At 37.5% G+C, this 15360-nt stretch overlaps 1 protein-coding gene across 3 annotated transcripts in view; it reads right to left on the reverse strand.

Annotated features, from left to right (window-relative positions):
• Window positions 1-15360, reverse strand: part of manba (mannosidase, beta A, lysosomal) — a 44520-nt gene that overhangs the window by 10081 nt on the left and 19079 nt on the right. For all 3 annotated transcript variants that reach the window (XM_034013619.3, XM_034013618.3, XM_034013620.3), the window contains exons 7-14: window positions 14294-14404; window positions 12027-12178; window positions 11137-11254; window positions 10914-11000; window positions 5465-5632; window positions 3653-3871; window positions 1559-1723; window positions 89-233 (exon numbers count right to left, since the gene is read on the reverse strand). In XM_034013619.3, the coding sequence (XP_033869510.2) occupies window positions 89-233; window positions 1559-1723; window positions 3653-3871; window positions 5465-5632; window positions 10914-11000; window positions 11137-11254; window positions 12027-12178; window positions 14294-14404 (1165 nt within the window). The remainder of the gene's footprint in view (window positions 1-88; window positions 234-1558; window positions 1724-3652; window positions 3872-5464; window positions 5633-10913; window positions 11001-11136; window positions 11255-12026; window positions 12179-14293; window positions 14405-15360) is intronic.

A 15360-nucleotide genomic window follows, 5' to 3' on the forward strand; every position in this document is an offset into this window, starting at 1 on the left:
AACCTACTTAATTTACCTTATATAGCATTTTATTCATACAAATATCCATGGTACTGCAGTGTCACACCATTCCCTCTGATGCACTCACCAATGGAAGACCAGGAGGGACCCTGCCAGATATCATTCAGCTGCCAGTACAGAGCCCCCATCGTGTGCCCCTTTCCATCAAGGATCTCACTCCGACTGCGTCTGTAGAACTCCGTTTCTGTTTTAATGCACTGGGCCTGCATCACCTAGGAAAAAATCACACACAACATTCATAAGTGAGGAGACAGCAGTGTGGCTCAGAATCAAGGGTTATTTTTGTGTGTGAATTATAAATGACAGTGTAATAATAACAACAACATGTGATCTCAGGCCACCAGCCTGGGATGCGGACTTGGCTTGCCAACACAGTCAGTTTTCAGAGCTGTCAAAAGCAAATGCAACAGTCAATAAAGCTAAAAGCCAGCTTCTGTGTATCTTGGGACTGGGGTGATCATGTAGGGTCAAATATGATTCTGCTGTATCTCGGGTCACTCTTGTAAATATATCTTTGACTAAATGGGCTCTATTTTAATCATTTAAACAGTGATTAAAAGAAGATCTTATTACAGACACATTTATTATCCAAATATTATTTTGTTTTTGAAGCATTTTTTCCCCAGGGGTTGTTTATTGATCAATTTTTTAACAATATTACATACATTGTTAGGGTGTTATTAATTTATTTTTTAAATCAATAAAATTAGTTCCCAATGAGTTACCTCCTAGGCAAAAAAATAATGAATTAGTGAATTTGTATAGATTGTAAAAGGTTACACCTGCAATGTCCCATATTCAACCACAATAAAGAGAAAGGGTGCACTTGATTGGCTGAGAGTGTATTTGTGCTGGAAAAACTGACTATACTGTAGGCCGTTAAACACTAGGTAAGCTGTGTATTGAGGTCCAAAAAGGCATGTGTATCTGGTCCAGAAAGGGTTATTAGTAACTTATATGTGAAGGTACACAGTAAGCTTGGTTAAAAAAACAACACTTCCCTAGTAACCAAATTAAATTTTTGCATTAAAGTTGTAGCAGCATTTCACCTGCCAGTGTGAGTCTGTGAGCAGTGATACATGCAAACTCAGTTTCGGTACTGCCTGTGTTCTACAAGTAAGGTCTGTTTAGAAGGCAGTCATTCTCAATATGTCCATAAACATTATTTTACTTGTACACTGCAATTGTCCTGGCACTGCATATCTGGAACTTCTAATCCTGTTCTCTGGGTGACCAGGCAATTTGTTCTCTCATCTACAGTCAAAAAATAAAGTAACGGTTAAAACTGATTTTTTTCCCTGACTAATTACATTGGGCCCGGCTTGTTTCTGATCTTGTCTGTCATTGCCCGAAGGAGTTAGTGATAGCATGAACACCTCCAGATATACCTGTGGCTGTGTGGTAAAAGATGTATGCACCTCAGATGTTTTGACATCACCACTAACTCTTTCGGGCAGTTTGAGACATGTGCGACCTAACTCCTCCATTTGGGCTTATTTCTGCTTCTGCTGAATCAGTTCAACACCTTTGGCATTACCTGTGTCAGGAACAATGTGTCTTTAAACTTCTGCAAGGGGTCTGTAGACTGTGGAAGGGTATAGTGAAGGGCAGCCTGCTCCATCATCTCCTTGTTTCCTTTGCTGTGGTGCTGCCGATGAGCAGTGAAATTGCTGGAGTAATTCCAGTCTTCAAGAATAGAAACCTGTTACACAGGACCACAATTAACAGAAGGTGGTTACAATGGGAGGTTTATACACAGGAATGGTTCAAACCAGGGGTTCACAGTCCTGGAGGGCCATCATTAAACTCCAGGTTTAGGGAGGTTTGATTGGTTCAATTATAGCCTTTTCACACCAGAGCCGAGCCGAGCCGAGTCGGAACAAAGCCGAACCCAGCCAGCGCTGCTCAGGTGTGTTCGTACCACTGTTCAAAGTAGAAGCTGCACTGTGGAACGTGACGTCAAATTCAGTGGACACAGGCACACAGAGGAGTGGTGTGGATTTGTTTTGAGAATGGATCACGGAGTCATACTGTCAGAAACTATAAAGTCTACCAAAAGTGTTGTGAAAATTTTTTTTTTTAATTCTTGTTTGTATTTGTTTTTCACATGTTGTTGAATGCAAATACAAACCAAATAATCATTTCATATTATTAAAGTTAAATTAACTACGACTAATAATAATAACTTCATAAAGTTACAGACAGTATTTGAAAAATGTCAGTAAACACTTCAGAAAAATAGATTTAAAGTAGGCCTATTAAAAAACAAAATCTAAAATGTAACATATTTAAATATATTTATCTTTACAACTTGTTTTTATACATGCAACATTAATTAAAAATTACCATATTGAATGTGATTTTCAGACACTATGCACATTTCAAATATATGTATCTTAATTATTATTAATTTTTTTCTGTTAAGGACTCATTAGAAAAAATATATGGAATACAAGTACTGAAACAGCAGTAGATCTTGCAGTTAACACACTAAGCTGCAGTTTAGTCCCATATTTCTCAATTCCTGTGAAATCTTTTGGTAGACTTTATTGTTTCGGACAGTACGAGTTAACCCTGCTCCCAGCCTTGCTCAGCACAGAGCCAGTACCAGATATCTTGCGAGGCCAGAGCCCTACTGTGAGAGCTCGGCTCGGCTCGGGGGTGCAGGTGTAAAAAGGCTATTACATAATGTAGACCAGGACTGGAAGGGACAACTTTGTGCATTGGTTTAAACCAAGAGGTCTCAACCTGTTCACCATTGTCATGTGGGCCAACCCCCACAGTGCCCATATTACAGCCCAACCAAATTGCATTGAGGTCTCTTTGGCATAGAGTTTATAATAAATTAATGTAATGTAATTTAAATTATTTAGACTTTTAACTCATGACACTTTTGATCAAATTTATCAAGGGTTTTTCGCCAAGTGCGCGTTTTGTCAAATAAATATAAACCTGTTAGTGTTTTAAAACTATTAAAATTTACTCTGCAGTGTAATATAAGAGCTCAAATTTGAAAATTTAACATTAGCAGTTTCCCTATAAAACACAACTGCAGTGTAAGAGAGAACTATTTGAAAATGTTTTCACAAATGTACTTAACATGCCACAGGTTGAGAACCAAATCATGGCTAAAACTAAAAGGAATAATTAAGTAATGATTAATATTTTCTTGTCTACAGAGGTTTTCCTTGTTAATTAAATGTTAAACATTACATATAAATTAGTTACATTCTTAATGAAATCAAATGGTTTAATACATTATAATATGTGATTTTTTTGTATGCTTCCCACTTCCAGTAATGGTAATTTCCCAAGTTTGCATACACAATGACAACACCTTTTTGTTTCCTGTAGAGTATTAATATTCAAACAGACTCAAAAAGCTTATCTTTTCACTGCTGCAGATTATAAGGGAGGTGGAATCATTATATACCTGTAACAAAACAGGAACCAAAACTCATAAAACAGGCTTCAATAGAAAGAGACAACTCCCTTAAGCTTACATTTGTGCCAGAAGCACAGATAAACAAAATGAATGTCAAGGTCAATTATAGAGGCCACTATGACAGAAAACTAGTTATTTCTTATTTCAGTGCAAGTAAGTAGGCTTTAAATATACACAACAATTTACCTTTTGTAAAGTCGAAAAAGATGGCCAGGACTGGAAACCATATTCAGAGGCGAACCTGGTCTTTGGGAAACTCTTCCAGTCCCAGCAGTCGTCGAGGTAGCTGTAGAAATGTGTGTCACCGTAGTTGGTATCATAAGGGTTTTTGGCTACCCATCCTTCCTTAATTGATTCCTCTCCATTTGTGGGGCTTGATGACAGATACGGACGACTTTTATCTTCCTGTAAGAAAACATTAAAATGAAGCATATGCAATAGCAATACTTACTTGTATACTGTCCGGCAAGCATATCTCTATCAGTGAGCTGTAATGAGCCATTGATACTCAAATGTTCCTTCATATATTAAATAGTGCCCACTTTTTAAGATGCCAGGTAACACCAATTAGAAAATGTGGCAGTTTCAACTGAGGTGGTGGCTTATAGAGGCTGTTGTTACAATGGAGCACTGTATTTTATTTTTTTTATCATTTTCAACATTTACTTCCTTAAGTTTCAGAGAAACTGGTAAAACCATTTTCCATTTTTTTATTTTGTGGAACACAGTAATGCCAAATTACCTTAGTTCAGACAAAAAGGCATAACCAGTTTATAATCACAATAAAAATCTGATTACCCAGCTAGCTGATAAACCTTTCCTCTCTGACACTACCAGGTTATGCACAAGGCTTCATTGGGGTTCTATTGCATAATACATTTCACAAGGCAGCGTACAAGGTTATGCTGAACAGTGAGTCATCACCAGCATCAAATGGTGAGCAAGGATTTGATAACAGGATCTTTCTAGCTCTGAGTCCATAGTACCTACCACTAGGCCACACTGTTGAGACAGACTTTTACAACTAATACAGTAACGCATAATGGGTATAGACCTAGCTCATATGGACCGATAAGGGTCATTCTTATTCAGTGTCCATGAGCAAATTTGTCAACTAGCAACACTGAAGAGACTAAAATCAAGTTGGGTTCTATGTAGACTATTCCTACAAGAACCTACCTAACATGTCTCTTCTTAGTTATTTGATTTTCTAAATGCAAACCTCTAAATTAAAGAAAATGCCATTCTTTATTGTCTAACCAGGATGTGAACCCATAGAGATCTGCATCTGTTTTTTCCAAGGGGGTCCCGGAAGACAGCCAGAGCAGCACACAATCACCAACAAATAAAGACATGGGCTTAATTGCTGACTTAGCAATCATGGAACCATTAAAAAACTTCCAGGGACGTACATGCTACAAAATACCATCATTCATAAATGAATCAACAATTATATCCAATAGCATTTATAATAGAGATAATACCCCAGCATTAACCTTGATTTTGCATCTTTTAGCATACACTCTTAGACTACTATAGATGTTTCGGATTTCATTTGGCAATAATCTGATAAACTCTCAATTTTCCCCAAATTTTGTATTTCCCCAAATTTGTAACCTTTCAAGTACTGTGTAACGTGCATGTCTGTATGTGGTGGCACTGGAGACTAAAGTCTTTGTTTATCGGCACAATAGTTTTTGTACAGGCATTGGCAGTGTGTCCTGTTAGCATGCCATAAGCCTGCCGCCCTCTTAGTAATGAAGCAGCAGTTCAGTCTCCATGACTCTTCTACTAAGAATTTCTGCAAATCTGCCCTTAACATGTCTGTGATGATTTTGTGAGCCAATTAATGTTGAGAACCCCCAATCTTATCTGACGTTGTCACCCGCCGGATTCCAATCCAGGCTTACAGTACAGAGGTCAAAGATGCCATGTGCACAAATGCCTGGTTATTTTCAGTCAGACACCCTCACTCCCATGCACCCAGGTGTTACTTACATTTTGAATTATATCCCTAATGTTGTTCACATACAGAGTCACATAGTCCTTGATGTAAATCGGCCATTCTGATGATGGAATTTTGAACCAGTTGCTGGCAATGGCAGCCTCATTCTCATTGTTTCCACTCCATATAATGACAGAAGGATGGGACTTTAATCTCCTCACCTAAAATGAACATATATTGGGAAAACTTGACAGAGTTATTCAGGCAGACACTGAACTTCTATAACAGTATTACAATGTATGTTTTATCCCATTCCCAACCAGTCACAACTCTATATACAAAGATATAATCTTGGTGTTTTGACCATCACTTTAGTCACCAAAGATTTCAATTACATTGTGTTACACCAATATAATAAAACATTTTGGTTTTGGTACACCTTTATCCATGAAACACTTGATGGCAGAATAAGCAGTAGCACTAACAATATTAATAAAAGAAAGACACTGAGAATAGCATTGAAGACATTGAAAGACTTCTAGTCAAAAGGTTTGCCAAATAATTTTAATAAATTATTTTAGTATTACTACCCCTGATACTAGCCTACTATACTATCTAATGAACTTTAGCCAATATGTACACTACCTAAACCCCCTAGCTAAAGTATGCAGTTATTCTTCAAGTTGGTAAATATTTAGCACAGTATTTAAAATGGCCTGGCTGTATTCGGTATATGATCCTTACCTCTACAGTTTCGAACTTTAACTAGATCAAGGGGACATGGGATATTCTATGTATTAGTTAGCTACTGTTTACATTGTTCGCTGTAAAAAAAACTTAACTGTTACATATATTCAGTTTAATTGGGAAAAAAACATCCACTAAATAATCCTGAACCTTTATTAAGCTGCCTATGTTTATATGGGTAGGCGAGGATCCCTCATGTCCTTTGTGTTCATCACCTGCAACATTAAGGCACATTTTGACAGGATGTAAGGTGAGTCTTAGCCAAAGACAGTTTACTTGGCGCCATGACCAGGTGCTGCGATGTTTGGCCTTAGCATTGGAAGACAAGCGTAACATTACCAACAAGTTGCCACCAGTTCCATCAAAACATTACACACAAAATACAACATTCCTTCGTCCAGGAGAGCAACCACCAAGAAAAGGTGTTAAAACCAATCCTCGCCCAGGACAACTGGAAGATGCTAGAGACTGGAAAATGCTGTCAGATGTTGGTCAACGGCTTATTTTTCCACCTGCCACCACTAACCTTCGACCAGATATTGTCTTGTGGTCTGGATCAGCACGCCTTGTTCACCTGGTAGAGTGAACTGTGCCATGGGAGGATGCTGTGGGTGAGGCGAATGAGAGGAAGAAACTGAGGTATGCTCAACTAGCTGCTGAAGCGGGGATGGAGAGTCCGGGTTGACCCAGTGGAGATGGGTTGTCGAGGATTTGTGGCGCACTCTACAACCCGGTTTCTCAAAGACGTTGGGTTCAATGGCCAAGAGTTGTGTCGCACAGTAAAGAACTTGTCTGAAGCAGTATAAAGGAGCAGCAACTGTCTGTAGTTGAGACGGAAAGATTCTGGTTGGGGATCTCAAGCACAATAGAAAGAAAGCAACGCTGATGTACGTAAGTAAGCTGGGCTGAGTTGAGTGGGGGACGGAGGGGGGTGATGCTAGGACGCCAGAATCACTGTCGAGCCCTTTTGAGGTGTCGTGGGCTAGTCAAGGATTGCTCACTTGCAACTGACTCTGGCACTACCAGTTGGTAAAATATATGCAAAATATATGGTGGTGGGGTTTAGGAAATACTGTACAGTTTCTCACCTGTAGGTTGTTTGTCAGGGATCACAGTGTTCACCTCAGTTTAGATTCCAGCACTCAAGCAGATAATAAATACAGTGCTATGCAACCACCCCAGATCAACAAGAAGTTTCTAGTCACCAGCAATTAATTACACCAGGCAGCTACAGTATGAATCAGAGCTACTCAAGTCACCTCGGGGGCAGTGCTGGAGTTGAGTAGTGCTTCAGAACATTCAAGTATAGCAACAGCAAAGGATTGTGGTTTTACTTGAAAACAGCAGCACAGGAAAAAATGTGGAGCAGAGAAAACAGCAAACCTAAAGTTAGGTTATTTAAAAACAACAAAATAGTCTATAAACCTTTAAGTACATATACTGATGTTAGGTAATGCACTGGTAGTTTGAATCCTGCCATCGCTTATTTCCACTTCCCAGCAAATCTGCCTCAAAAGTGACACTCTTAAGCTTCAGTTTCCATGCAGACCCAATGCTTTCAGTTACATGAGAGTGTTTGTGGGGTTCTGTGAGGCCGACGCCGAAACACCTGCGGAAACTACCACCTTTCCTTCATACCCTGAAAGTCCAGAAAGAAAATGTTATGACTGCGAGTCCTATGTTGGAATGATGAGATAGTGAGTGTAGGGGAAAAAAAAAACTGCCAGGGTTCGGTTACCAGTTCTTGGTCAACACTAAACAGCGAGTTCTAAAAAGTTACAACCGTTTCCAAGAAAGAAGATATCTAGTTCTAACTTTAGAAACAAAAAGCAGCCTGTGCTTGGAGCAGCTGTGGTGAAACGAAAGTGGCTTCAACTATCACCACTTTAATCCTGAGAGTAGGTTCCAAGAAGATAAATCAGACACTAAAAAATGAGGAAAGGAAACCAATAAAACGAGTAACATTTTTGCTTCAGTAAAAATTATAATTTCTTGATAAAATGTTCTATATACATTCATGCTTAAAATAAACTGTGTCATACTGCACTACCAATTGATAATATTGTAAATGTGGTGGTCCAGTTCAGGACTACAGTTTTGACCGGCAGTGTTGTTTTTCAGTGTTGTTTTTCAGTGTTGTTCCTGTGCTGTATGATGTATTGAGATTGCTGTTTGACAAAGAATGTGCAGTAAATTCAACCAATTCCAATGCTTATTTTGCGAATATAACTTCTCTGATGCTTGAAAGTAATAGCTTCACCCAATACACAACAACACCACTCAGTGGTCCATAGACGAAGCACACACTTGTTACTATGAACTTCTGCTTTGTTGAGAACAACAACAATTTGAAACAACCAGATGCTGTTGATGCTATCACCTTGTCACTTTCCAGCACAGGTACAACAGATTTAACACTAAGGCCCAGATTTATAAAAGGATTGCACATGTTTTACAACCGTAAGGTCGTAAAACACGCGAGGGTTCTGAATTATTGGATGGGATTTATAAAACACACGCAATGGCATAAACACGCAATTAATACGTGATTTGTGGGGGCAATGTCTGTGCGCTTTAGCCCATGATGCATATGTAATTCTGTATATGCATAAGTAATTCTGGGGCGTTTCTGAATGAAACCACTAAAATTGGGAGGGGATTTTGCAAATTAGGTCTATTAAATATTCCGTCTAATTTATTAAAGCTGTCTGTAATTGTGGGCCTCATATTTGCGTGATTATTTTAAGAACTCTGAAAAGCAGGTGTTAATTTGCTGCAGTCAGACGATAGGCTATATAAAAGGCAAGGCGATGTGGGAGACTTGTCTGTTGCAACGAGACATCGTTTTCAAGGACAAAGAAACATTTAATAAAATTTTGCAAAGAGCTCATTTTTTAACCCTTCTAATCAAGTCAGTCCAATTTTCAATACGTGTTTCATAGCTTACATGACAAAACAGAAAGTCTGCAAATAGAGAATATAGAATCCATGTAAAAAAAGGTTCTTAGAAGCACCTGAAAAGATCTCCCCACAGTGACAAAGCAAGGTTCTAACGAGAGCCTTTACTTCGTAGAGTGTAGGCATTATTAAAAGAACGGTGGAGGAGATTAAGAAAAGATGGGCCGATATATTCCGAGGCGCATGAAAGAAAAAGTCTCATATACAATGAGGGCTCATCCTTCACCGTCATTTTAGTATTGCCTACAGAATTTGTTTTTTGTAATATGGCATTCTGGTATTTAACAATACTGGTTCAGACACTATTGTTAAATTCGAGTTGGAAAAAAAACGGTAAAAAAAAGGACAGAGGGACAGATGACACAGTTAGTTTGTAGCTAGAGCAAGTACAGTTTTTCGACCATATATACCATACAGATATGCTTTAAAATCATACATAGAGTAATAAATACAAACAAACATAAGAAATAGGAGAGCTGTAACTGCATAAGTCTAAGAAGATATGTCGTAGTTAAAGTGAAGACTGTTCGTATGCAGCTGTATCGTTGCTGAACATATTGCTGTACAACAATGGAAGGATTATCCACCCGTTAGACTGCCATGGATGTAAGTAAATAAAACTTATTGTTTCTGAAGTTTGAAAAGTCTATATGCCTGGAGTTATTCTATACAAAATAACTGGATGATGTGTCGTAATGTATAAGCAACCTACTACAAACTCTGAAGTGGTACATTTGTTTATTAAGAAGCCACCACACATTCCATATTTTATTCATTTGTCCTGCTGATGTATTTCGAGCTTGTAACACATCTTCATGCGTTACAAGTACTGGTAAATTTCAGTTTTCGCTTCCGAGCATCCTCATCACCATGGCTAGTACCAGGCTGAGGTGTTTGTGTGCCATTCATTTTCTTTTGGAATGTGTAGCCTAACACGCAGCGTTGACCCAAACCCAATATTTATTGTGAGAGGTGTGTAATTCTCCATCGCTAATTGCGATGAGTGGTATTTAAATTTGTTGATTGCGGAATCGCCTGCTTTACCTAACTAGTCTTATAAAATAGGTTGTTATTTTGACGATGAGTGCGGCCGTACTGAACATGCACATTACGTGGCTTTTTGCGGTCGGTTTTTCCCCTTTATAAATTTGGACCTCAATGTCTAAATGATTTGCATACGTTTACATTTTGAATGTAATTGTATAAGCATGTAGCATTATAGAAATACTGCTGGCCAACAATTTTACTGATGTTTGATAAGGCCTGCAGCCATTTGTTGTTGTGTCTTATGTCACGTAGACAAATGTTTTAGCTAACACTAACAGAGTTCTGTATGAAGGACCTACTACTGTGCTTACTGTCTGTGCTATTCCTGTGCTATTCCAACAAAGTCTACTCACAGTTTTTCTTCAGAATTGATGATTGAGTGTTTAAAGTTAGAGATGATGAAATCTCTAACGGAATATTAAGATTATTATATTTATTATATTCCTGGTTATTCTTTTTTAATAAAATAAATGAATATACTATAATAAAAAACAAGTTATATTGCATCATTGATTTCTCAAAATAAACAAATAGACAAATTAAATAAATAAATAAAATCGAAACATATCCAATAACCAAATGGGGATCCAAGATACTGAAATGTAACACATGTAATGTAATGTAAAGTGTGTGTCTAGTACTTCTAGAAATACTACAAGTAACTTAATACATTTAATGACAACCCTTTTGACAACGTATTTTTCAATGCCATTAATGTATTTTAGTACATTACAAATAAGAAACACTTACTTGATGAGTAACTTCTTCTCTCACTGAGTCTATAAAGCTTTTCTCAGTAGGGTAAAGGGCACAAGCAAACATGAAGTCTTGCCAGATCTGAAATACAACAATGGCACAGCACAGATGAGATGACTTTATGGAACTGTATATAAAAAAAGAAAGATCTTTCATATCTAGCCATTACTGACAAAACTATGACATTATGTGAATGACAATGGTTCTTTCCAATTACCATAATTCCTAGTTCATCGCAGATGTCATAAAACTCATCCATTTCATAAACTCCTCCTCCCCAGACACGCAATGTGTTCATATTGGCATCGACAGCAGACTGGAGAAGATTTCTTAAGCTAGGAAACAAGCAGAGAAGCACACCTTAAATGTATTTAAACTGGATTCAAAATGGATGCCCGAGAAGTAGAATTATGTTGAATGATTAGTAACCCACAATTGATGAGGCAGTTTTATATTATAATTCCTTAAACAAATAATCTAATTTGAATCCAAACTTATTTTGCGAAATGAATGTTGCTTTTAGAGTAAACATTTCAATTATATCGCTGAGAACTGAAGTGAACATATTGTCTACCCACCAGGGTAAAACACAGCTGGATTTTACTGGAGCTATCTTGATAGGGAACATACAATTACTAAAATTACTTGGAAATAGGATCAAGGCTATAATGCTGCTGTACCCTTGAGCAATGTATTGCTCCAGTAAAAACCCAACTGTATAAATGGGTACCATAATTTGTATGTAAAATAACCAATTGTAACTCGCGTTGGAAAAGCGTCAGCCAAATAAATACATTATTATTTTAAGAAGCCGTGTGGTCCGGTGGTTAAAGAAAAGAGCTTGTAACCAGGAGGTAACCGGTTCAAATTCTGGCTCACTCACTGGCTCACTGTGTGACCCTGAGCAATTCACTCAACCTCCTTGTACTCAGTCTTGCGGGAGTGACTTTGTTGTACGTGACTCTGCAGCTGATGCATAGTTCACACACCCTAATCTTTGTAAGTCTCCTTGGATAAAGGCGTTTGCTAAATAAACAAATAATATTGAGTTACAGTATTCATTATTGAGTTTTGTTGTATAACCTCCAAAGCTAATAAAACACTCACATTTCAGGGGTGACTCGATCCTGAAATGAATCCGCCGGGATCCAGTTTGAGCCCTTGAGGAAAATCGGCAGTCCATTGATCTTGAAATAGAAGCTGAGGCCAGGGGATCCTGGAATGGGCTCCTGTACCAACTCCACTGTGCGGAAATACACCTGAATAGCAAAGAACAGACTGACAAAATAAGCCTATTTTCCACTAAACTTATTTCCACTATGCACTATGAAAAGGCATAACTTATTCCAAAAGTTATGACGGAATAATGATGAGCAAAATCTCACTTTCTGTTATTATACTCGTTTACTTGCTTTCACATTGAATGTATTTAAATTTAGACATTTACATTAAATGAGGGGCATTTTCTAAAATTGAAATGTACTTAAAACAACATTCTCCAGCTTAATATCATTTACTGTACGGAATGTAATTTTAGACCAATAAAAATACATTATAATCAAAAGTGAATAACAACACCTTCGCGGTTCTATGTCGGACCAGGTCCGACATTACAATTTTTCCTTTCCGGGCCGATGTTGGACCCTGTCCAACATCATCAAAACGGCGTCAATCAATGGTCCCTAGTCGTTTTTTCTCCGGAAAAAGCAGAGAAAAGCTTTCAATGGCAGAGAGAATCAGAAAAAAAGAGGCGGATCTAAGCAATACGCATAGTCCCTTCACCACAGACATAACACGGACATAAACAAACAAGATAACTGCTTCAGCATCCAGCACTCAAAGTAAATCGAGGACATTTGCCAAGCTTTTTGAGATGTTATAGTAATAAAATAATGGCTTGGATAGTGTTATTGAGGAGTTTGGTGATAAATCAAGTGATCAGGAGATGAATTATCAGTATGCACTACTATGAAGAGATATGTGATAAATACAGCGAACATGGAGTGGGGCAGGGCCGGAGATGCAGTACTGAGTGTCCTGTTGCTATGCAGCACCTTTTAAACCGGTTTTACTGTGAATAAAATTACTTTTAAACAGGGTATGTAAAATAAACAGCTCATGTGAAAATAAATTAGACCTGAAGCAGCTGACAGGCGCTGAATAAATGAGCCGCAAAGGGTTAAGTTTTCTGCTGCTACTGTAAAAAGAAAGCAACCTCTCCTGCTGTGTCATTGTCAAAATAAATACTATACTGGCTCAATTAAAATATCTACTTAAGCATTTTAATACCAAACACACCATTTTGCAGTTCGACACAAACAAAATATGAGGTTGGTTATGTCCAATATTGTAAGGATATCTTGTATAAAAAGTGTTAATAGAATGAAAAACTAAAATGAAGCCAATGACAATGACTTAAAATTAGTTTTAAAAAGAGGTTTCAAGTTCATACAGTCTCCAATTCGGATTCTGAAACGCTCCAAAATACCTTTGCAAACACTGTGATAATTGGGATACCCATGTTGCCTTTTTTCATTCACTGTCAAGAACTCTGCAGTCATTGTAAATAAGAGGTTTCACACAATGAGGTCTGCAGGCCTCTATTACAATCAGTGGTTGTTATCAGGCTACAGACAATCAGGAATCGAGGAGCGCGCTCAGGCTGACACCGTTAGCATTATTATTATTAGCAGACGCCCTTATCCAAGACAACTTACAATTATTACAAGTTATCACAGTACAAAGTATCGCATTATAAAATATCACATTGCAGAATATCATAATACAGATAAGAGCAGTTATGAAAGTACAATAAAATCAATTCAAGTAAGAGCAAACAGTAACTTATAAGTAAGAGCGAATTCGACTAAGAGCAGTTAAACCTTATAGTAACTATTTGCTTATATGAGTAAAGTCCAGTAAGAACATGTGCATTTCGCAATCACAATGAAAAGCAATGGCCGGTTGGTCCTCCACCCCCAAAGTATCCCTGGTATGTCATGTTAGATTGAATAGTAAACATAAGAAAAAAATATAGCTATGAACCAAACATTAAAGCAGTAACTGTCTCTGCAGCTGTAACTAGAAAAATCACAGGTCACAGGTCAATGTCAACACATTTAGCAAACAGGGTTTATTTAATACTGCAAATACAAAGTTACTACTTCCTTTAAACAGTTTCTGAGATACAAGACTGTGATACTGGCTGCAGGGGCTTTGCCCAAAAAAACAAACAAAAAAAAAACCTGACCATTGTGTTTTTATCTTGTTCTGCTTAAGCCATCATAAGGAATATATAAAAGATGCTTCAGTTTTGAGAGTTTTTGAAAATGCAGTACCTTTTAGTAGAACAAAGAAGAACAAAAAAAACTAACCATAATGTTTTTTTCAATACTGTATCCTTCAGCCACAGAGACAGCGACAGTCATGTTATACCCAGTCTGGTTCCCCTGTCCGCTAGGCCACCAGTATTCCAGAGGAACGATCTGGAAAGTAAAACAACAGGAACAATAGTGTTAGTTAAAGAGTACGTAGCAGGGTTATATAGCGTTATACGTCCCCACGTAGAGCGGACATTTTGAAAAGACTTTAAAGTTACGAGTGCAAACAGTTGTCAGGATGTTAGCAATGAAAAGAAAAAAAACCCAGGTACGTTATTTAAACAGTTGTAGCAACAGATGGGGACGTGTAGGAACCCCACTACTTACTCTTTAAATCAAGGATTAGCAAATTGTATATCAGTGGTTTACAAGGTGACCAAAAGCATCCAAATCAATAGTACAAACTACACTAGTACCAATACTCCTGATATTTATTAAAAAGGGAGCTTGCTCCTTGTTCATGTTTGTCATGGACCACCTGAGATTTACTTACAGATCACAGGCTGAGCACCTCTGTGATTTGCTTTTTAAATCAGATTTGTGAGTGTGGCAGTTTAAAAAAAAAAATCTTCCACACAAGAGAATGGGACCACATATAATGTTATATAATTTTAATCATATCCTGATGTAACTTTCACTATTATCTGCTGTATTATTGAATTGTGGTTTGTCACACTTGAGAATTATTGTATTTCTTGTTCTTATTGTATGACTTATATTGTAACACATGAATGTATTTGTATTTGCTTGCGATTGTAAGTCGCCCTGGATAAGGGCGTCTGCTAAGAAATAAATAATAATAATAATAATAATAATAATCCCCAGTGGAGGACACTGCTGTTGTACCCTTGAGCAAGGTACTTTACCTAGATTGCTCCAGTAAAAACCCAACTGTTTAAATGGGTAATTGTATGTAAAAATAATGTGAAATAATGTATAATGTGATATCTTGTAACAATTGTAAGTCGCCCTGGATAAGGGCGTCTGCTAAGAAATAAATAATAATAATAATGTTGCTAATGATACCAGGAGGTAGAAATAAACCCTGAGGTCATCCCGAA

The sequence above is a fragment of the Acipenser ruthenus genome, chromosome 2 (assembly GCF_902713425.1).
Source record: "Acipenser ruthenus chromosome 2, fAciRut3.2 maternal haplotype, whole genome shotgun sequence".
Classification (NCBI taxonomy): domain Eukaryota; kingdom Metazoa; phylum Chordata; class Actinopteri; order Acipenseriformes; family Acipenseridae; genus Acipenser; species Acipenser ruthenus.